Source organism: Danio aesculapii, chromosome 7, assembly GCF_903798145.1.
Source record: "Danio aesculapii chromosome 7, fDanAes4.1, whole genome shotgun sequence".
Taxonomy (NCBI): Eukaryota; Metazoa; Chordata; class Actinopteri; order Cypriniformes; family Danionidae; genus Danio; species Danio aesculapii.
The window spans coordinates 72,864,894-72,889,397 of NC_079441.1; the positions used below are offsets into that span (position 1 = coordinate 72,864,894).

Here is a 24,504-nt window from a genome sequence, read left to right on the forward strand (position 1 = left end):
ATTGATTTTTGCTTGATTTGACTCATTTGATTTGGTTGGTTGGTTGATCGGTTGTTAGGACATTCGTTTATTTGATTGATTAGTTGATTTGAATTGGTAGGCTATTGGTTGATTTTTGGTTGATTAATTGTTTGATATATTAGATTTTGGTTGAATAATTGACTGATTGATTGATTTTTCGAAATGAATTGATTGGTTGGTTGGACATTGGTTGATTGAATCAATGTTGATTTGATTGGTTGATTGATTAGTTAGATGTTGGTTGGTTTGATTGATTATTTGTATGTTGGTTGATTTGATCGATTTATTGATTGTTGGTGTTTTGATTGTTTGTGTTTAATGGATTGATTGATTGGTTGATTTGTTGGATTTTGGTTGATGTGACTGATTGTTTGATTGGATGTTAGTTCATTTGAGTGATTGTTGGTGATGTTGTTTGATTGATTGATTGATTGATTGGATGTTGGTTAATTTGAATGATTGTTGGTGATTTTGATTGATTGGCTGTTGTTAATTTGATTGATTGATTGTTTACTGGTGAATTAATTGATGACTGATTGAATCAATGTTGAAGATGTTTGAAGAGAGAAGAATAAATTCATTGGAGGGTTATTTGATTGATTGATTGATTGATTGATTTGTTGATTTTTGCTTGATTTGACTCATTTGATTTGGTTGGTTGGTTGATCAGTTGGCAAGACATTAATTGATTTGGTTGATTAATTGATTTGAATTGGTAGGGGTTGGTTAATTTAATCAATTTATTGATTGTTGGTGTTTTGATTGTTTGATTATTTTTAATGGACTGATTGATTGTTTGATATGTTGGATATTGGTTGAATGATTGATTTTTTTTTTTATATTGATTGGATGTTGGTTGATTTGATTGGTTGGTTGGATATTGGTTGATTGAATCAATGTTGATTTGATTGGTTGATTGATTAGTTAGATGTTGGTTGTTTTGATTGATTATTTGTATGTTGGTTAATTTTGATTGTTTGCTTGAATGTTGGTGATATGTTTGATTGATTGATTAGTAGATTGATTAGTTGGATGTTAATAGATTGATTGGTTGGTTGGTTGATTTGATTGATTGATGGTTGGGTATTTTATTGATTGATTGGGATTGATTGGTTGATTGGATGTTGGTTGATTAGATTGATTAATGGTTGCTTATTTGATTGATTGATTGATTAATTGGTTAACTGGTTGATTGATTTGTTGATTAATTTATTTGACTGAATGAATGATTGATTGATTGATTGGTTGATTGGAAATTGGTTGGGTATTTGATTGATTGAATAAATGTTGGAAAGCATAAGTGTCTCTATCACGGTGGATGTCGGTTGATTCGATTGATTGATTCAATCAATGTTGGAGAGGAAGGTAGGGATGACCACAAATGCGCAGATAATGTGCTCTTGCTAATCAGCACAGTGTCTGATATTCACCCGCTAATTAGCACGACTCTATACGTATTAGCTGGGTAGGGCGTCTCTTTTCTCTCCGTAACACTGATGTGAATTACGGCGCCGCGAGCAGACCTCCATCCACCCTTGATGTGCAAACACACCGGCTTTCATATGCCTAATTGGCTTTCATGGTCTTTGTGTGAGTGTGTGGGAGGAATCTGCAAACGCACGAGGACAAAAAAACAGTGTGTAGCATTAGAGCTAAATGAGTCTTTAACGGGCGAACACATGTTTAATAAGCCGCCTCCTCTGTTTATGCAGACGTTGACATCATCATTACATTATCTGGAAATACACTGGGCGGTTCAGAAGATCTCTTTAGGATGCCTTAAACTGATTAGAAGTTAAAATCCTGGAAAGTCACATCTATCATGGGTTCTACAACAATATGAAGCAGCACAACAGTTTTCAACACTGATTATATGCAAATCATCATATTAGACTGATTTCTGAAGGATCATGTGACTCTGAGAACGGTTGTAATGATGCTGAAAATTGACAGAGTAATTCTTAAAATATAGAGACTGTATTTACAATATAAACACACGTGTGTTTGAGTTTGATATCAGAAATCCTAATAACAACATAATAAAAACAGAATATGATTTGACCTGTGGGGGTCTACACTTGTGGGTTTTAAGTAAGGGTGTATGTGAAACCTGTCAGATTTTTATGTATGTGTTAGTTTGTTTATTTGTTTGTTTAGGAAAGAACTTGAATGTAAAAATTGTGAATTTGCAGCCAGATTGATTGGTTGATTGACTGATTGTATGTTGATTATTTGGTTGGGTGGTTGGTTGGTAGATTGATTGGTTGGTTGATTTGATTGGTTGATTGTTTGATTGGATGTTGAATATTTTTTGTTGGTTGGTAGATTGATTGAATATTGATTGATTGATTGATTAGATTGATTGGATGTTGGTTGGTTGATTGACTGATTGGTTGGTTGATTTGATTGGTTGATTGTTTGATTGGATGTTGAATATTCGTTGGTTGATTGATTGATTGATTGATTAGATAAATTGCGTGTTGGTTAATGGATTGATTGATTGATTGGATGGTAGTTAATTGGTTGGCTAATTTGATGTTGGTTAATTTGATTTGACATTTATTGGTTGATTTGATTGATTGATTGATTGATTGACTGATTGATTGGACATTGCTTTGGTTTATTAATTTATTGATAAATTAATTGATTGGATGTTCATTGATTGATTGATTGGTTGGTTGATTGCACATTGATTGGTTGGTTGGTTGATTGGTTGGTTGGATGTTGGTTGTTTTGATTGGCTGGCTGATTGATAGGATATATATTTATTTGATTGATTGGATGTTGGTTAATTGATTGGTTGGATGTTAATTTAGTGGTTGGTTGATTTGATTGGACAATTATTAATTGATTGGTTGATTTATTGGTTGATTGATTGCATGTTGTGCATGTTGCTTTGATTGATTGATTGATTGATTGATTGGATGTTTATTTAATGTTGTTTGATTGATTGATTAATCGACTGATTGATTGATTGTTTTGTTGAATGTTGGTTGATTGATTTGATTGATTGGTTGGATGTTAATTCATTGGTTGGTTGATTTGATTGGACAATTGTTGATTGAATGGTAGGTTGATTTATTGGTTGATTAATTGATTGCATGTTGCTTTGATGAATTAATTTATTGATTGATTGGATGTTGATTTAATTTAATGTTATTTTGATTGATTGATCGATTGAGTGGATGTTAATTAGTTTGGTTGGTTGATTGATTGATTGATTGATTGATTGATTGATTGATTGGATGGTGGTTAATTGGTTAGTTGATTGGATGGTGGTTAATTTGATTGGACATTTATTGATTGATTGAATGATTGATTGGACATTGATTTGGTTCATTAATTTATTGATGAATTAATTGGTTGGATGTTGATATGCTTGGTTGGTTGATTGATTGGTTGGTTAGATGTTGGTTGTTTTGATTGACTGGCTGATTGATAAGATATATATATTTATTTGATTGATTGGATGTTGGTTAATTGATTGGTTTGATGTTAATTAGGTGGTTGATTGATTTGATTGGACAATTATAAATTGATTGGTTGATTTATTTAATGTTGTTTGATTGATTTATTAATCGACTGATTGATTGATTGACTGTTTTGTTGAATGTTGTTTTTTTTGAGTGATTGGTTGATTGGTCAATATATATATATATATATATATATATTGATTGGATGTTGGTTGATTGATTTGATTGATTGGTTGGATGTTAATTCGTTGGTTGGTTGATTTGATTGGACAATTGTTGATTGAATGATAGGTTGAATTATTGGTTGATTAATTGATTGCATGTTGCTTTGATGGATAAATTTATTGATTGATTGGATGTTGATTTAATTTAATGTTATTTTGATTGATTGATCGATTGAGTGGATGTTGATTAGTTTGGTTGGTTGATTGATTGATTGATTGATTGATTGATTGATTGAATGTTGGTTGTTTTGATTGATTGGATGTTGAATGATTGATTGGTAGGATACTGATTTGATTGCCTGGATGTTCTTTGATTGATTGGTTGGATGTTAAATAATTGGTTGGGTAATTGATTGGATGCTGGTTAATTTGATTGGACTTTTATCAGTTTATTGATTTATTGATTGACTGATTAATGGATTAATTGGTTGATTGATTGGATGTTACTTTGGATTAATTTATTAATTGATTCATTGTATGTTGAATTAATTTATTGATTTAATTAATAATTATTTATTTATTATTGATTTTTTATTGATTGATTGATTGATTGATTGATATTTGGACAGCAAAAAAATCATAAAAAACACTGAAAAACTATATTTATAGTCTGTCTGAACAGAGCCTGTGTTGGCTGAGAGCAGCAGAGCTTTAATCCCCCTGTTGTATTTCTCTCTCAGGTCAGTCTATTCCCCTCCGCAGTTTGCTGAAGACCAACGAGACGTTTTCAGAATATCTGACGAACAGCCTTTCGGTGCCAAACACAACAGCGGCAAGTCTGATGAGGGTGAAGGTTCGGCTCGGACAGGTACGTCATCTAAAGCAGATGGAGAGTCAGAAAGATGAAGAGGCGCTCTGTATTTTACCGCAGACTGGAGCAGATCCAATATCCCGTAATGAAAACATCCACAATAAAGCCGGATTCACCATCAAAATGTCAAGCAGATGTCAAGTGAATGACAAACGCAAAACTCAAAACCACTTAAAACATGTTCATGAGCCTGTTTCTGTTTCTATACCAATAAACACGTCATTATTGATTATCATTATTGATGTCAGACCAGGCTTTACAGAGTATTAGTACAGTTGTGTTTAATAGCAGTAATAGTATAGCAATTCGTTCATTTATTCACTCACTCATTTAGTTAGTCACTTATTCATTCATTCAGTAATCATTCAGATATTCAGTCAGTCATTGACTAACTCATTCACTCACTCATTCGTTCAATTATTCAGTCAGTCATTCACTCATTCATTCACTTACTCATTCATTCATTCAAGTATTCATTAATCCAGTTATTCATTCATTTTTGTCAGTCACTCAGTCGTTTATACATTCATACACTTCCACATTCATTCATTCATTTACTCTTTCATTCATTAAATTATTAATTCAGTCATTCATTCAATTACTGAGTCAGTCAATCAGTCATTCATTTACTCACTTATTTATTAATTCCTTCAATTATTCAGTCGGTCATTCACTCAATTATTCATTCAGTCATTCATTCACTCACTCATCCTTTCCTTCATTCACTAACTCATCCATTCATTTATTCAGTTATTCATTAATTCAGTTATTCATTTATTCAGTCACTCATTCATTCCTTAATACACTGCTTCATTCATTCATTTATTAATTCACTCATTCATTCATTAAATTATTATTTCAGTCAGTCTTTCATTTATTTATTCATTCATTTCAGTAAGGCACTCACTCGGTAACTCATTTATTCATACATTCATCATTTTTTTACTCAGTCCTTCACTTACTCAGTCATTCATTCATTAATGAAAGACTGACTGAATGAGTAATTTAAGGAATGAATGAATGAGTGAGTGACTGAATGACAGACTGAATGAATAAATAACTAATGAAAGACTGACTGAATTATTAATTTAGAGTTATTTATTCATTCAGTCAGTCACTCATTCATTCATTAAATTATTCATTCAGTCAGTCATTCGTTAATTCAGTTATTCATTAGTTTATTCAGTCAGTCACTCATTCATTAACTCCATTCATTCACTCACTCTTTCACTCATTAAATTACACATTTAGTCAGTCATTCATTCACTCAGTCATTCATTAAACTATTCATCCACTCAGTCATTCATTAATTGAGTTATTTATATCAATCAGTCACTCACTTATTCACTCACTTACTGACTCACTCTCTCATTCATTATTCATTCTCTCAGTCATTCATTAAATCAATTATGCATCAGTGAGTCTTTCACTCACTCACTCAGTCATTCATTCATTAAATTATTAATTCAGTCAGTCATTAATTCAGTTATTCATTTATTCAGTCAGTCACTCACTCATTCATTCATTTACTTCATTCAATCATTCACTCATTCAATTATACATTTAGTCATTCACTCACTCTATCTCACTCACTCACTCATTCATTAAATGTTTCATTCATTTAGTCAAACATTAATTTATTCAGTCAGTCAGTCACTCGTTCATTCACTTACTCACTCACTCATTCACTCCATTCATTCATTCATTCATTCATTCATTCACTCTTTTACTCATTCATTCAACTATACATTTAGTAAGTCACTTACTCTCAGTTGTTCAGTAAATGTTTAATTCATTCATTGACTCGTTAATTAATTAATTCACTCTTTTACTAATTCATTCATTCATTTTTTTTTGTCACTCACTCATTTATTCTTCTGTGCAGTTGCCTGCGCTCTCAACTGATGGAGATCTGCGCTCTGTTCTCTGCGGTTCATCAGTCGATCGCATCCTGGAGTTCAGCTCAGCCAATCAGAAAGCAGAATTTCAGAACATCACATGCTCCCTGACAGCCAATCAGCTCCTTCAAGCCAGACGAGTGTTTGTGCAGAATCTGGACAACCTCAAACTCCTGAACGCAGTGAGTAAAACTCTTCTGTTTCTATTAGACACACAAATCATTCAACTCACAGACACACACAAACACACACATACCCCATTTGCAGCGTAAACCCCTGCACAGATAAATACTTCAACACACACACACACACACACACACACATCTGAACAGTGCTTTACCTCTGAAGTAATGGCTATTGAATGTGTGTGAAGGTCAGAGCGACAGACACGGAGATAAGAGGCCAGTGAATGGGAGTTTATTAAGCTTGTTTTAACTGCCTTACATCCCAGAATAAACTCTGCAAATCTAATGATCTTTATAGATTCAGCCGTACTTCGCTTCAGTTCAGTAATACCGTCTTAATCTTTGGCTCCGTGAGGGAGAACCGATGTAATACACAATTAAGCTCAGGGAAAAAGAGGCTCATTAGAAAGACGTGCCTTTTGAAAGACGTGACTTGTGATACGTAAAATACATTTCTCCTTGTGCGTTTCATTGCATTGCATCATTTCATATGCCAAATCCCCTAGAGGGCGCTGTCTACGTGTTTGAGAAACTGAAATACGTTATCAAGGGTATGTTTTGTTGTATGTTTTAGAGGTTAGATCCACTAGATGGTGCTGTTTACATTTTTGTGGATTTTAAATACGTTATTTATAGTATGTCTTGTACGTTTTATGTGACAAATCCACTAGAGAGCGCTGACTACAGGTTTAAAAACTGAAATACGTTAGTAAAGGTACGTTTTTTGTTGTATGTTTTAGAGGTTAAATCCACTAGAGGGCAATGTCTAAATTTTTGCAAATCTGAACTTTGTTACTTAGGGTACGTTCTGTTGTAAATTTCAGATGATAGACCCACTAGAGGGCACTGTTTACATTTTCGCAAACTAAAATACGTGTCTTAGGGTATGTTTTGTTGTACATTTCAGATGATAAATCCACTAGAGGGCGCTGTTTACATTTTCGCAAACTAAAATACGTGACTTAGGGTACGTTTTGTTGTAAATTTCAGATGATAAACCCACTAGAGGGCACTGTTTACATTTTCGCAAACTAAAATACCTTACTTAGGGTATGTTTTGTTGTACATTTCAGATGATAAACCCACTAGAGGGCACTGTTTACATTTTCGCAAACTAAAATACCTTACTTAGGGTACGTTTTGTTGTACATTTCAGATGATAAACCCACTAGAGGGCACTGTTTACATTTTCGCAAACTAAAATACCTTACTTAGGGTACGTTTTGTTGTACATTTCAGATGATAAACCCACTAGAGGGCACTGTTTACATTTTCGCAAACTAAAAAACCTTACTTAGGGTACGTTTTGTTGTACATTTCAGATGATAAACCCACTAGAGGGCGCTGTTTACATTTTCGCAAACTAAAATACCTTACGTAGGGTACGTTTTGTTGTACATTTCAGATGATAAACCCACTAGAGGGTACTGTTTACATTTTCGCAAACTAAAATACGTGACTTAGGGTATGTTTTGTTGTACATTTCAGATGATAAACCCACTAGAGGGCGCTGTTTACATTTTCGCAAATTAAAATACCTTACTTGGGGTACGTTTTGTTGTACATTTCAGATGATAAACCCACTAGAGGGCGCTGTTTACATTTTCGCAAACTAAAATACCTTACTTAGGGTACGTTTTGTTGTACATTTCAGATGATAAACCCACTAGAGGGCACTGTTTACATTTTCGCAAACTAAAATACCTTACTTAGGGTACGTTTTGTTGTACATTTCAGATGATAAACCCACTAGAGGGCACTGTTTACATTTTCGCAAACTAAAATACCTTACTTAGGGTACGTTTTGTTGTACATTTCAGATAATAAACCCACTAGAGGGAGCTGTTTACATTTTCGCAAACTAAAATACGTGACTTAGGGTATGTTTTGTTGTACGTTTCAGATGACAGATCCACTAGCGAGCACTCTCTACATTTTTGCAAAATTGAAATATGCTATTTAGAGTACGTTTTGTTAGAAGTTTTACGTGATAAACCCACTAGAGGGTGCTATATAAAATATATTTTTGCAAATTTGAAATGCGTTTCTTAGGTTATGTTTTGTTGTACGTTGTTGTGCAGTTTAGAATGCGAATCCACTAGAGGGTGCTGTCTACATCTATTGTAATTCTGAAATACGTTGTTTTGTTGTACGTTTCAAATGATAGAGAGTGCTGTTTACATTTTTGTGGTTTTGAAATATGTTACTTAGGGTACACTTTGTTCTACGTTTTAGATTAGAAACCCACAAGAAGGCGCTGTCTACATTTTCTGTGAATTTAAAATGTGTTATTTAGGCTACGTTTTGTTGTACGTTTCAGATGATAAACCCACTAGAGGGCGCTGTCTAAATATTAGAAAATCAAAAAAAATATTACTTGTATAACTTGTACATTTTAGATGACACGTTCACTAGAGGGCACTGTCTACATTTTAACGAATCTGAAATACGTTACTTAGGGTACATTTTATTTTACATTTTAGATGACAAATCCACTAGAGGGCGCTGTCTACATTTTTGCGAATCTGAAATTCGTTATTAAGGGTACGTTTTGTTGTACGTTTATTAAAAGAATTAATCTTTTTCTTTTTCAGCTTCCATTAGCTCTGGGTCTGAACCGCATAGAGGCAGCCGTTCTGATGGCACAGACCAGCGCACACATCTCCACACTCATGACAGCGGTGAGTCTCTGTGTTTTATACTTTTAAAAAAATCTAAAAGAGTCTCAACTTAAACCCTAAAGCACTTTCCATACAATGTACATTGTGTCAAAGTAGCTTATCATATATGACGTTTTAGTAAATTGAAACTGCTTTAGTTCAGTTTTCAAAGATAAAAGCAATTCAGGTAAAATAAATACATGAATGTGACTGCAAAATACTTCTAGGACGTAGTGCAAATGTAATGCTGCGTATGTTTCAATTGGAAAACCATCCTCATACCGAAGTCTGCCGTAACTTGTTCTCACAGACTTTAAAATAATATACTGCATAAATCTGAAACAGACCTGTGATAAGCTGTGAGACTCTTAAGTGTTAGCACGGGATCCTGCAAAACTCAATATCACTGAAACCACAGACCCAGGAGTTCACCCTTTGCTGGGTGTTTGATTGACAGGTCAATCATAATGCCAATATTATGGGCTCCCCATTGCTATTCGCTGTTTTGTCTGACAAATAAACCACACTGTGGAGTTAGTAGATACACATCTGTGCGCTCGGACTTGAGAAATGGTTAAAAATTGCTTGTTGGGAGCTTGCAGCGCAGACGGCAGGTACCCAGACAGGCTGGGGAATAAATAAATAAATGAGCAAAACTCATGCCTACTATTGTCATAAACACAGCATAGGCTCATTGTCAATATGTGCTTCAGCCTACATTTGAAATACATTGCTCCAGGGACGTTTCATTGCACATTTCAGATGTCAAGTCCACTACAGGGTGCTGTCTACATTTTTACAAATCTCAAATGTGTTGCTCTGGATATGCTTTGTTGTGTGTTTTCTGATGACAAATCCACTAGAGGGCGCTGTCTACATTTTTGCGAATCTAAAAAACGTTACTCCTGGTACGTTTTGTTGTACGTTTCAGATGACAAATCCACTAGAGGGCGCTGTCTACATTTTTGCAAATCTGAAAAACATTACTCCTGGTACGTTTTGTTGTACGTTTCAGATGACAAATCCACTAGAGGGCGCTGTCTACATTTTTGCAAATCTGAAAAACGTTACTCCTGGTATGTTTTGTTGTACGTTTCAGATGACAAATCCACTAGAGGGCGCTGTCTACATTTTTGCGAATCTGAAATGTCACTCCAGGTATATTTTGTTCCACATTTTCAGAGAACAGATCCACTAGAGTGCACTATATACAATAAGCAGGGCTTTACATTACCACCCGCCAACCCGCTAAATGCGGGTAGATTTCAGCTGTGGCGGTTAAGACGCACACTCCCACTAGCCACTTTGGCTGGTTGAAAATAATTTTCCCAGATAATAATTCTTAAAAGCAGGGTTCGACAATAAGCATGGTCCAATACGCATGCAAAGGCGATTTTAGAATTGAGAAGCAGCACGACTGACAAAAATAATTGCGTTCGCAACTTCGCGCGAGCAAAGCAGGTGAATACTAAATAAGAGGATAATTACTACAGCTGAGGTGATGTGCGCGAATGTTTATAACGCGCGCGCGCTCCCGTTTCCTTGCGTGAAGCAACTGTGTCTAGAAACACAACTGATACGATCGGTTCTCTTTCAAATAGACTAGATAAAAAGCTATGAACGTGCACCCACAGTCCTGCTGCTTTCAAGATTTCCAGAGTTGACTTATTGTAAGCAGCGCCGGTTGCTTTCGCTTTAACCATTCTTTGAACAGATTATTTATGGGTCTAACACAGGGATGGGCAAACTCGATCCTGGAGGGCCGGTGTCCCTGCATAGTTTTGCACCAACCCTAATCAAACACACCTGCTTGTAGCTTTCTAGTGAACTTGAAGACACTAATTAGGGTGTTCAGGTGTGTTTGATTAGTGTTGGAGCAAAACTCTGCAGGGACACCGGCCCTCGAGGATCGAGTTTGCCCATGCCTGGTCTAACATTACCCGTGTGTGTGATCATCCTTTCATTATCACACGGTATGTTTTTTTACCAGCTTTCTTTTGCGTTAATACGGTTTAATTATCATTTTTTTTTACAGTAACATTGCTTTAATGGGAGGTTAACTCCCCATTCATGTGTAGTTAACTGCTGATCTGAGACCTGTAGCCAGGACAGATCACTGTGCATATGTTTAGTTGAATAAAAAGTAGAGTATACAGCTATATTTAGCTTGTTTTGACACATTTAAATTTTGTGGTTAAGAAATAATGAATTGTTTATGTTTGGTGTGGTCAGAGATAAATTTGGTGAATCTTTCATTTTGAGCTCTGAAAATTCATGTGAAATAAAAACTAATTGTAATACTATGAAAGCATGACCCATCTGCTCATGATTATTGAGCTCATACACGACATACAAAAAGAGAAATGAATGAGAAGGCATGTGGAGATAACACAAAATCTAAATCAAGTCATTTTAGCATGTCAAAGTCATATTTATGTGTATGAAATATATTTCCCAACAATATAATCGTGGCTAGTGAAAATGGCGAGTGGCTAGTAAATACAAGCCACAGTGGCTGATGATCAAAAAAGTTAATGTCAAGCACTGACAATAATTACACTATATATCGTTTGACATCAGGTTAACAAAACTAAAAGTAACAGACACTATAATGTAGGGGGCACCAAACTTGTTCCTGGAGGTCCGGAATCCTTCAGATTTTAGCTCCAACCCTAATCAAACACACCTGAATGAGCTAATCAAGGTCTTACTAGGTATACTTGAAACACCCAGGCTGGTGTGTTGAGGCAAGTTGGAGCTAATCCCTGCAGGGACACCAGCCCTCCAGGACTGAGATTGGTGTCCCCAGCTATAATGCATTCAGTCATTACGATCACTATGGTAAGTAAAGGTAGTAATACTCATAGCTCTTTTGTGTTTTGTAATTTTAATAAAATAACAATGTTAGAAATATATGCATATTTAGAATAATTAAGAGTATTATATATATCTGTGTTTTATCTCAACAAAGTTATTAAATTGCAAAAAATTAAAAATGATTAAGATGACTGGCTTGGCAGGTACATTTTTTTTGACAGCCATGGTGCCCTCTGGTGGTTCGGAGTCCTATGCAACGTGCATATTTTGCATATAAGGGTATATACAGTTGAAGTTGGACTTATTTGCCCTCCTGTAATTTATTATTTTTTTTATTTCTCAAATATTCCCCAAATGATGTTTAACAGGGCTAGGAATTTCTCACAGTATTTCCTATAATATTTTTTCTTCTGGAGAAAGTTTTATTTTTTTTATTTTGGCTAGATGTTTTTTTTAAGCCATTTTAAGGTCAATATTATTAGCCCCCTTAAGCAATATTAGTTTTGGATTGTCTCCAGAACAAACCACTGTTATACAATGACTTGCCTAATTACCCTAACTTTACCCTAATTAACCTAGTTAAGCCTTTAAATGTCACTTTAAGCCAGGGGTGTCCAAACCTGGTCCTGGAGGGCCGGTGTCCTGCTGAGTTTAGCTCCAACTTGCTTCAACACACCTACCAGAAAGTTTATAATGTCTAGTTAGAGCTTGGTTAGCTAGTTCAGGTGTGTTTGATTAGGGTTGGAGCTAAACTCTCCAGGACATCGTCCTTTCAGGACTGAGTTTGGACACCCCTGCTTTAAGCTGAATAGAAGTGTCTTGAAGAATATCTAGTCTAATATTATTACTGTCATCATGACAAAGAGAAAATAAATCACTTATTAGAGATGAGTTATTAAACTATTATGATTAGAAATGTGCTGAACAGAAATCTGCTCTCCGTTAAACAGAAATTGGGGGAAAATATACAGGAGGGCTAATAATTCTGACTTCAGCTGTGTAATGTGCATACTTTGCGTATTTATTATTCAAATGGGAGCTGATTGGTTTGGTTCAAAACACAAGTGAACAAGTTTGAATGTGGAGGGAAATTAAACACTACCCCAATCAAGGGCACTAAAGAAGTGGGGTATCAATGTTTGCTTTATTAGCCGTGCATTACAGCTCACTGTTTGCCTAAAAGCGTCTGCATCAATAAAATCTGCTGGAAGTTTTGCTGGAAAGTAATAATACAGCGTCTCATTTGGTGTTAACACAGCAGCTGTCACTTGCGTTCTGAATGAACAGGCTTTATGTCTGTTATGCTTGTTAAATGAGACTGAAACGCCGTTTACGCTTTGTTTTTCCATTATGAAGGCGCTGTCTTGAACACGCACCAAAAAAAACATTTCACCTTTCCGCGGTTTCGGTGTAAGCGGTGCTTAGCCGCCAGGACAACAGATGCAAAGCACAGATGGACTTATATTACACCGTCAAGCCGTGAACTAGACATGCATGGCATTAATTAATGATGTTACACTGTGATATTCGGTTATGGGTGGACAAATGTTTGCAGTGGATCTTCCTGCCAAGACAGAATGATTTAAAACTGGTGGGCTGCAACAAAACAATGGGTCACAGACAACATAATCTGAACGCTACATCTGAAAACTTCTCTTATGTTTTGTTAGTGCTTTTATACTACAAGGAGGTCTTAAATTTAAATTAAAGTGACAGTAAAGACATTAATAATGTTACAAAAGATTAATGTTGTGAATAAATTACATTCCTCCATTCATTTAAAGGCTCCTGAAATAAAAGTGCATCTGGAAAAATATGAAGAAGCACAACTGGTTTTAACATTGATAATAATAATGCCTGTTCAAATCAGCATATTAGAATTATTGCTGAAAGATGTTGTAATATTTAAAACAAGGGATTGGATTATATTTTAAGATGTATTATGTATGGCATGATAGTTATATATAACTGTAATGATCAATATTTTCCCGGGATTGTTCTCAGAATGTTCTGTAATATTTCTTAAAAGTGTTAATGTTAGCACTTAACATTATTAAAATAACGTTCGTGTAATGTTGATAGAAAAACATTCTTAGAAGATCATCTTTAGTTATGTTATTTGTTAGTGATGAACGTTCGTGTAATGTTGATAGAAAAACATTCTTAGAAGATCATCTTTAGGATGTTAGTTGTTATTAATGAACGTTCCTGTAATGTTGATAGAAAAACGTTCTTAGAATATTAATACAGCGTGAATTTAACGTTCCAATAGCGTTTTAAAAAGCATTCTGAAAACATTAATATAACATAAGACTGAAATGTTATGCAAATGTTTTAAATAACGTTGTTATTATTCAATAAAAATGTTAATACATCATCTTAAACTGGAAGATTTTAAAATTTAATTCAAAACAGAAGCTCTAATAATATTTTACTATATTTTTTGTGTATTTTTGGTCACACGTAACAGGGAACATTCTCAGAACGTTCCATAACATTTCTTATAATTGTATAAATATTAGCCTGTAATGTTATTAAAATAACGTTTTTGGAACATTCTTGTAATCTTGAAGAAAAAACATTCTTAGAAGATCATCTTTAGGATGTTATTGATGAATGTTTCTGTAATGTTGATAAAATGTTCTTGGAACATTATTATAATGTGAATTTAACTTTTAAATATTATTCTGAAAACTTTAATATGAGACTGAAACGTTATGCAAATGTTTTTAATATTGTTATTATAACTAAAAAACCTCAATACATCGTCTAAAAACGGTAGATTTAGATTACCTCAAATAGAAATTTCTATTAAGCTCTATTAATATTTCACAATATTTTAGTGTATTTTTAGTCAAATGCCTCAGCTAACAGGGAACATGGAATCATGTAATGTTATTAAAATAACGTTTTTGTAACATTCTTGTAATCCTGAAAAAAAACATTCTTAGAAGATCATCTTTAGGATGTTAGTTGTTATTGATAAACGTTCCTGTAATGTTGATAGAAAAACGTTCTTAGAATATTAATAAAACGTGAATTTAACGTTCCAGTAGTGTTTTAAAAAACATTCTTAAAACATTAATATAACCTGAGACTGAAATGTTATGCAAATGTTTTGAATAACGTTATTATTATTAAATAAAAAAGTTAATACATCATCTTAAACCGGAAGATTTTTAAATTAATTTCAAAACAGAAGCTCTAATAATATTTTACTATATTTTTTGTGTATTTTTGGTCACCCGTAACAGGGAACATTCTCAGAATGTTCCATAACATTTCTTATAATTGTATAAATATTATCCTGTAATGTTATTAAAATAACGTTTTTGGAACATTCTTGTAATCTTGAAGAAAAAAACATTCTTAGAAGATCATCTTTAGGATGTTAGTGATGAATGTTCCTGTAATGTTGATAAAAAACGTTCTTAGAACATTAATATAATGTGAATTTAACATTCTAATTGTCTAATAAACATTTGTTAGCAGTGTAAGAGCAGCAGTTCCTACATGTACACCTGAGATTTACTGTGATGTTTCTCCTCCACAGATGCCTGACTTCAGATCTTCAGCACTGCTAGGAGCTGCCGGATCTTTAGACTTCAGGTCGGATCCGTTCGGCGGCATCACTCAGCTTCTGTGTGGAAGCGGATTGAACAAAACATCCAACATCGCCAGCAGATCTGCAGCAATGTCAGACCAGCAAAACACTCGCGCCGCAACCGCAGACAATAACAACTCGACCAGCACCAACACCAGTAAGAGCTGATTCAGATTCATCATTCAAATAGCTAAATATTAATGTACATTGTTTGCATTTGGAAGGGCATGCACTGCGTAAAGCATATGCTGGATAAGTTGGTGGTTCATTCCAGTGGGGCGACTTGGCTAAGTTTTCTAAGCCGAAGGAAAATGAATGAATGAATGAATGAATGAGTTTATTATTATCATTGTAGCTTAAAATACAAGACCATCTCAGACAATATAGCACTGCAAACTATTAGAAATGTTCATAAAAGTCACTTTTTCTAGCTTTTTAAGGTTAGAAGTTTAGATTAGAAGTTTTAAAATCAGCACCTCCAAGTCTGAGGCCATCGTGCTCCACTGGAAAAAGGTGGTTGGCCATCTCCAGGTTGGAGGAAAGTCCTTACCCCAGGTGGAGGAGTTCAAGTATCTTGGGGTTTTGTTCACGAGTGAGGGAAGGATAGAGCGTGAGATTGACAGGCGGATTGGTGCAGCAGTAATGCAGTCAATGCACTGGTCATTGTGGTAAAGAAGGAGCTGAGCTGAAAGGCAAAGCTCTCGATTTACTGGTCTATCTACAATCCTACTCTCACCTATGGTCATGAGCTTTGGGTCATAACCGAAAGGACAAGATCTCGGATACAAGCAGCTGAAATGAGTTTCCTCTGCAGGGTGTCAGGGCGCACCCATTTAGATAGGGTGAGGAGCTCTGTCACCCTGGAGGAGCTCAGAGTAGAGCCGCTGCTCCTCCACATCGAGAGAAGTCAGCTGAGGTGGCTCGGGTATCTGTTTCGGATGCCTACCTAGGGAGGTGTTTCAAGCATGTCCCACCGGGAGGAAGACCCAGGACACGCTGGAGGGACTATGTCTCTCTGCTGGCCTGGGAACTCCTCGGGATTCCCCTGGAGGATCTGGAGGAAGTGTCTGGGGAGAGGGAAGTCTGGAGTTCTCTCCTAAGGCTGCTGCCCCCACGACCGTCCCCTGGATAAGCGGCCCAAAATGACATGACATGAAAATCATACATAAAGTAAAATGAATAACAAAATATGGAAAACTCTTAATTAACAGATGTTTTTACAGTGTATATAGTAGTTAAGGCCACCTAATATAAAGTAGCACCCACAGTTTTAATCTCTTGTGTGACAAACTCTGTCTGAACACATATTTTAATATCAATTTACCCAGACTTGAACCTTTCCCACCAGTTGATTTAAAAGCACCTGCAGGACCAGATCCTCCATATCCGCAGCTCCGTTGTTTAGCTCAGCCGAAGGTGAGAGTCTGGTTGATATTTCTTCCACGCTGCGGTTTGTTTGTTTGCAATGCCTGAGCTCTCGCGGCGCTCTTCTGTTTGCACAGAGCTGCTGAATATCAGGAGGACTGGGTTAATTAGTGACTCTGTTGGGCTGTTCTGTTAATTACCTTCTCTTTGAAACTCCAGTAAATAGGATTGGCTGTTTTCTCCCCTCGGCCTGCTGCGGCTTTCTGTTGTTCCGACACCGCAAATCACACACACACAAAAAAAAAGCGTGTTGCATTGTGCTCCGGTCTGCTTCGGAGGCATTTCAGCCCTGTTTGCATGCTAATGGGATCTCTCTCTGAATTCTGTGTGCGGGGGGGATTTTACAAGGGAGCGCAGACAGGGATGTGTCAGTCGGACGCCGCTCTGCTGGGAGAGCAAACAGATGCATTATGAAATACAGATTGTGTGCTCGTGCGCCGGCTGTACATAATGGGGAATTTAACTGCGTTATGAGATTTGGGCATGTGCTTGATCTTTCAGCAAATGTGCTGCTGAGCGTTCCTCTGGTGTGTCGTTGGATGCTCTTACTCTAATAAAAAAAAAAAATAGCAGTAAGTACAATGGAAGTCATACATCAGGATTTGATGTGATTGCATCTCAGATGCTGCTTAAGTCCCAAATACACTTATTTCAGTCGAGCAGTGATTATCTTTCTCCTTCAGATACACACATGAACAGCATTTCTCTGCGTTATTTCACATTAAATCAGCATGTGCTATTATAGAATGAACGAATGCTTGTTATTTTCCACAAAGGGGACCTATTATGCTTTTATAAGGGGTTTACACAGTTGTGCGGCGACTACCAGCTTCTAATAGTAAACAATCATTATATTTAATACAGTCATACTTCTGTGGAAACGCTTTGATTTACATTCTGCCTTTGTATGTGTGATCAGATAGGGAAAGCCCCGCCAACTAGTGCCCATCTCTCATTAGCATAAACAGCAGCCCTGAGTGAGAAGCAGCCGTCTTTCCATTAGCCATTAGAGTGTTTGAGCTGCTGAAGATAATGTCAGCATAGACTAAGAGGATTATAGATGTGGAGTTTTAGATTAACAGAGACAGGAGCGACATAGACTGACAGAAGCATGAACCACCTGGGGATACTCATCCTGAGGCCCCTAGAGACTATGCAGCACCATTGATGCGATCCAGGAACTGTGGAGAAATGATGCCAAGGTATCCATAATCCTGGACCAGGCCGTATCCTGAGCTGATGCTGTGGTGGTCATGGAGGAATGGAGTGCATGAGGCTGATTCCTGAAAGACCACAGTGACAAACGAGTCCCCGCATTGATCCTGTGGGCCAGCCTGACCACCGCTGGTGCCCGACTCACACCTGCAGCTTCTTCCCGATGGACGTCCAGCATCCTCCAGCGACTAGACTGCATTGATTTGCTCCTCAGTGTTTGAACTTTCAGTAGTGAAATTTTAAACTAAACTGAGCTTCAACTCTGAAATCTGGACTTTACTAGAACTATGTTAAGCTGCTTTGACTCAGTCTACATTGTTAAAGCGCTATAGAAATCAATATGTAATGAATTGAATGAAGCACACACGGACACTGAAGCACACATTGGAACTTTTTCACACCATTAACGTTAGTCTTGTTTTGAATCTGTCGCTATGGTGACATATATGCATTTGTAGCTCCGCCCTCTTCTGAAAAGAGCCCAATCTTATTTGCATTTAAAGCGACAGTAACCAAAACACCACAATTTGTATCAAAGCCTAAAAAGGGTCAGTTTCAGAGAGTTAGAGAACATTATCTGTGTGGTATTCTGAGCTGAAATTTCACTCACACACACTCTAGAGACATCAGATATTTATTTTACATCTTGTAAAATGGTGTATAATAGGTTCCCTTTAAAAAAAGCCTGTTTTTGGTCAGTGGTGAGGGTTTTGAACACATTTTGCGCTGTTATTTAGTGACGCCTGTTTTAGTGTTTGTTATTTTTAAGCTAATTCTTTAAAGCATTTTATTTTTATCTGATTTATTTTTTCTAAAGTCCTTGAACTGACTGAAACTTTTCAAGGTGTTAAAACTGCAACTCTGTGTTGATTGTTTTCCTAGTTTATCCTTTAGATTTATTGTTCTTTGTGCCCTTGTTATTTCCACGAGCTATTCATTATGGTCAGCTAGTTGTGTTTCTTCTTCAGTTTTAAGACCTGTACCAAGAAGCCACATTAGCTGGCTAGCCATCAGTTTAGTTTTCACCAGTCCTGGGTTTTGGGTACCATGAAGGTAGCTTAGCTTAAACCACTCACCATGGTATCTTGCACTGCATCTCTAATGTGCTCCTGGGAAGGATATGTTCAGGTTATGTTTAGAATATGTTAGTTTGTGTTCTGGTTATGTTCTGGTTATGTGCTGGTTATGTCAGAGTTATGTTTCGAATATGTTAGTTTGTGTTCTGGTTATGTTCAGGTTATGTGCTGGTTATGTTCCGGTTATGTTCAGGTTATGTCAAAGTTATGTTTAGAGGATGTTAGTTTGTTCCAGTTATCTTGAGGTTATGTTCTGGTTATATTGAGGTTATGTCAGAGTTATGTTTAGAATATGTTAATTTGTGTTCTGGTCAAGTTCAGGTTATGTTCTGGTTATGTGCTGGTTATGTTCCGGTTATGTTCAGGTTATGTCAAAGTTATGTTTAGAAGATGTTAGTTTGTTCCAGTTATCTTCAGGTTATGTTCAGGTTATGTTCTAGTTATGTTCAGGTTATGGGCTGGTTATGTTCTGGTTATGTTTAGATTATGTTCTGGTTATGTCAAAGTCATGTTTAGTCTATGTTAGTTTGTGTTCTTGTTATGTTCTGGCTATGTTCAGGTTATGTGCTGATTATGTTCAGGTTATGTCAAAGTTATGTTTAGTGTATGTTAGTTTGTGTTCTAGTTATCTTCAAGTTATGTTCTGGTTATGTTCTGGTTTTATTCTGGCTAGGTCTAAATTATGTTTAGTGTATTTTGTGTTCTGGTTATGTGTAGTCTATGTTAGTTTGTGTTCTAGTTAAGTTCTGGTTATGTTTAGTGTATGTTAGTTTGTGTTCTGGTTATGTTCAGGTTATATTCCAGTTATTTTCAAGTTATGTTCTGGTTATTTTTAAGTTATAGTCTGGTTATGTTCTGGTTTATGCTCACTTTAGCTTTGTTACCAACAAAGCCTGGATGCACTAGTTTGATTTTGTCATGGTTCAGTTATCCTGTAATCCTGAGTTTGTTAAGCCAGCTTCTGGTCCAGGCCTATGGTCTCAAATAAATTGTGTTATGGTGCAATTTTATTCTCAGTGTCCTCCTAGTAATTTTGTTTCATCGTTGTTTTAGTCTGTGAAATTGCATTATTTTTTACATTTTTTGAAATTGATTCTGCGCCATCCATGTCATGCCATGCCATGCCCATGTTATTTTAAAGTACATATTTAGTAAAAATGTATTCTCTAAACATTAACTTATTTTATCAGATGTGAAAATATAAGTTTCAAATGTCAACTTTAAAAAAGTGACAGTTAAGGAGTTAAATAAAACCTAAATGAAAACTGAATATATATATATATATATATATATATATATATATATATATATATATATATATATATATATATATATATAAAAATAAAGAAACACCATTAATTTGAATATAAATGACACTGGAGTAATACTAACATCTCGTGGTGTTTGATATTCAGTAGGTGTTTTGTGTCTGCTGGGTGATTTTCTTCTTGTGTTTGCTCTGTAGTAACATGGTATGGTTTGAGGAGAACTGATTTCATTATAGTGTGTATCCGTGGATTGAGTCTGCGCTCGCAGTGCTTTGGGAGCCGTCATGATGTAGTTGTGCAGGAGACTGAAGGTGGTGATTTGTCATCCTGTGATGCATTTCATTTATTTTGCATTTATTTCAAGAGGCTTGGGCCCTCAGAGATCAGGGCTCTTCTGTTAGCGAGTTCAGCAGTGTGCAATGAGCAGACTACAGAAACGCATCTGGGAAGGTAAAACCCAATCAATGAAATGCAGAAGAAGAAAAATATACCTCTTGTTTTATTCACACTGACCTGGGGCGAGATTCAGAGATTCATAAAGATGCTTCAATTTGAGCCTTAGGAATTAATAACTTGTTGTTCTTATTTACAACTAAGAATAAGTGTGATTTAACATGTGTTTTTGTCTTGAATTCAACTAATTAGGAAAATTAGCTAAGCTGGTTGTTGGGAATATCGCCATTATATTTGAGTGAACACTAGAAATGTGCTAATTAATGGTAGCATTATAGTGTTTAAAGATGTCAGCCATGCTTTAAAATACCTTATTAAACATGCTAGTGATGCTAGCATGACATAACAGTATGTTTCTACCATGTTTTAGCACATGGCTAACATGTTTTAGCTTGTTATTGCATGTTTTGACAGTGTTTTTGTCATCATGTTTGCTTTAATAAGTTATGATGTTAACTAGTTCTAAGCTAATTTTGACACTTTTTGAAATGATTCAATTCACGATAGTAACGTTAAACATGGTAGAAACATGTTAAGATGCTAATTGATATTAGCAACATACTAGAAGCCTGTTAGCAATGTTTAAACATGTTAGCAACATATTAAACATGGTGGAAACATATTATCATATTAAATATGCTATGTGCTCATTCATGCTGGAAATTTGCTAACCATGCTTAAAATATGCTAGCAACATGCTAATTCATTATAGCAGCATGTTAAATATGGTAATATCATGATACAATAGTTAAACATGTCAACATCATGATAATTAATATTAGCAGCATGCTTGAAACAGGTTAGAAACATGCAATACCATGCTAGAAACTTGTTAGCAACGTTAAAACCTGTTAGCCATGGGTCACATTTCCTAGAAACATAACTAATTAAATATGCAAACAACATACTCATTCATGTTGGAATTTTGATAGAATGCCAACATGCAAATTCACAATGCAACATGTTAAATGTGCAGGAACATGAGATGATTGAGTTAAACATGACAACATTTTGATAATTAATATTAGCAGCATTCTAGAAACTTGTTAGCAGCATAAAACCTTTTGCCATAGGTTACATTTGCTAGAAACATATAACATGAAATATGCTAACAAGGTACTCGTTACATTGGATTTTGATAACACGCTAACATGTATATTAATATGCTTAGGTACAAATTCATGATGCAACATGTTACATAAAGTAAAATCATAGTTAAACATGCTAAGAGCATGCTAATTAATGTTAACAACATGCTAGAAACATGTTAGCCACATATTAAGCTAGTTAGCAACATGTTAACATAGTTAAACGTGTTAAAAGCATGCTAATTGATATTAGCAACATGTTAGAAACATGTTTAATACATGTTACAAATATATCCCTACCAAAAAGACCAGCTTATACCCGCCTAGGCTGGTTGGCTGGTTTTAGCTGGTTGACCGGCCTGGTTTTAGAGGGGTTTTGGTCATTTCCAGGCTGGTTTCCAGCCATTTCCAGCCTGGTCTTAGCTAGTCAGGCTGGGAGATGACCAGCTAAAACCAGATTGAACAGCCTAGACAGGCTGGGAGCCCAGCCAAATGCAGCTATGTCCAGCTTAAACCAGGCTGGTCCACCAGCTAAAACCAGCCAACCAGCCTAGGCTGATTTAAGCTGGATTTTTTAGCAGGGATTAGCCACATTCTAAACATACTAAAACATGTTAACATACCAAATATGCTAGCAATATGTTCATTCATGTTGGAAACTTGGTAACCTTGCCTGAAATATGCTTACATCATGTTAATTCATGATAACAGCATGTTAAATATGGTAAAACATGTTAACATAGAGTTAAAGATGCTGACAATATGCTAATTCATATTGACAGCATGCTAGAAACATGTTAGCCACACATTAATCATACTAGAAACATATGATAACATAAGTTAGCAACATGCTAAAACATTCATAAGCGCCTCTCCGGATCTTTAGGTTTCCAGCAGCAGTGAATAACAGCTTTGCTACACGAGGAATGCGGTGTTGGGCGAACTAAAGGTGAAATTAAAATAACGTTTATTAGATGTTAGTATCAGTATGATAGTCTAGCTAGTGTGCTCCAAAAATATTGCGACTAAAAATGTAGCGACCTCTGAAATACAGACTAAGCTGAAGGAAAATGAATGAGTGAAGATATAAACCTGATATAAACATCAACAGCTGAAATGGATCAACGATTTTTTTTACATCACCTCATACTTCAGTTTCTCATCAAATCTTCTGACCAACCACATGCTCTCTAGTGTCTGACATGCCCCGCCCCCTTCTTCTCATTGGCTGTTCATTTGATGCGCTTGAGATCAAACACTCTCAATGGCAGAAATGTGAGAACTAAACGCTATTGGCTGTTTTTTTAAAAAGGGGAGGAGTTACTAGATGCTCCGCCCTCTTTGTTTCAGTTGAGATTGTCAAACATCAAATAAAAAAATGTGTGTGCGTGTGTGCATGTGTTTGTGTGTATTTGTGTGTGAGTCGTGTGTTTGTGTGTGAATGTGTGGATGTGTGAGTTTTTGTGTGTATATCAGTGAGTGTGTGTGTATTTGTGTGTGTTTGTGTTTGTGTGTATTTGTCTGAGTAGTTGTGTGTCTGTGTGTGAATGTGTGTGCAAATGTGTGAGTTTTTGTGTGAATATCAGTGAGTGTGTGTGTTTGTGTTTGTCTGTATTTGTCTGAGTAGTTGTGTGTTTGTGTGTGAATGTGCGCGTGTGTGTGAATGTGAGTTTTTGTGTGTATTTCAGTGTGTGTGTGTGTGTTTGTGTGTATTTGTCTGAGTAGTTGTGTGTTTGTGTATGAATGTGCGTGTGTGTGCGAATGTGTTGGTTTTTGTGTGTATATCAGTGTGTGTGTGTGTGTGTGTATATGTGTTTGTGTGTATTTGTCTGAGTAGTTGTGTGTTTGTGTGTGAATGTGCGTGTGTGTCTGAGTGTGTGCGAATGTGTTGGTTTTTGTGTGTATAACTGTGTGTGTGTATTTGTGTCTGTGTGCATGTGTTTGTGTGCACATCTATGAGTGAGTTTGTGTGTGTGTCTGGGAGTGTTTGCGCTCATCTGTGTGTGTCTGTGAGTGTGTGATTGTCTGTGTGTGTGTGTGTGTTAAAGTATTGATGTGAATCTGCTCCTCCAGTACTGTGTTTTTTTAACATTTCTCTACGTGTGTGTGTGTGTGCAGGTGAGTTTTGTAAAAACCTGACGGAGTCGTTGGAGAGCTCGTCCAGCACGCGTCTCATCTGGAGGACCTTTAAACCCTTTCTGCAAGGAAAAGTTCTTTACACACCTGACACCAACGTCACACGCAGGATCATCAAAGAGGTACACACACAGAAACACACACACACAC

General features: G+C 36.0%; 1 protein-coding gene across 1 annotated transcript in view; it reads left to right on the forward strand.

The window, feature by feature from the left end:
- Positions 1 to 24,504, forward strand: part of LOC130232528 (phospholipid-transporting ATPase ABCA1-like) — a 182,828-nt gene that overhangs the window by 22,235 nt on the left and 136,089 nt on the right. The window contains 5 exon segments of the mRNA XM_056462478.1: positions 4,399 to 4,526; positions 6,415 to 6,609; positions 9,207 to 9,293; positions 15,643 to 15,850; positions 24,337 to 24,476. Coding sequence (XP_056318453.1) covers positions 4,399 to 4,526; positions 6,415 to 6,609; positions 9,207 to 9,293; positions 15,643 to 15,850; positions 24,337 to 24,476 — 758 coding nt within the window.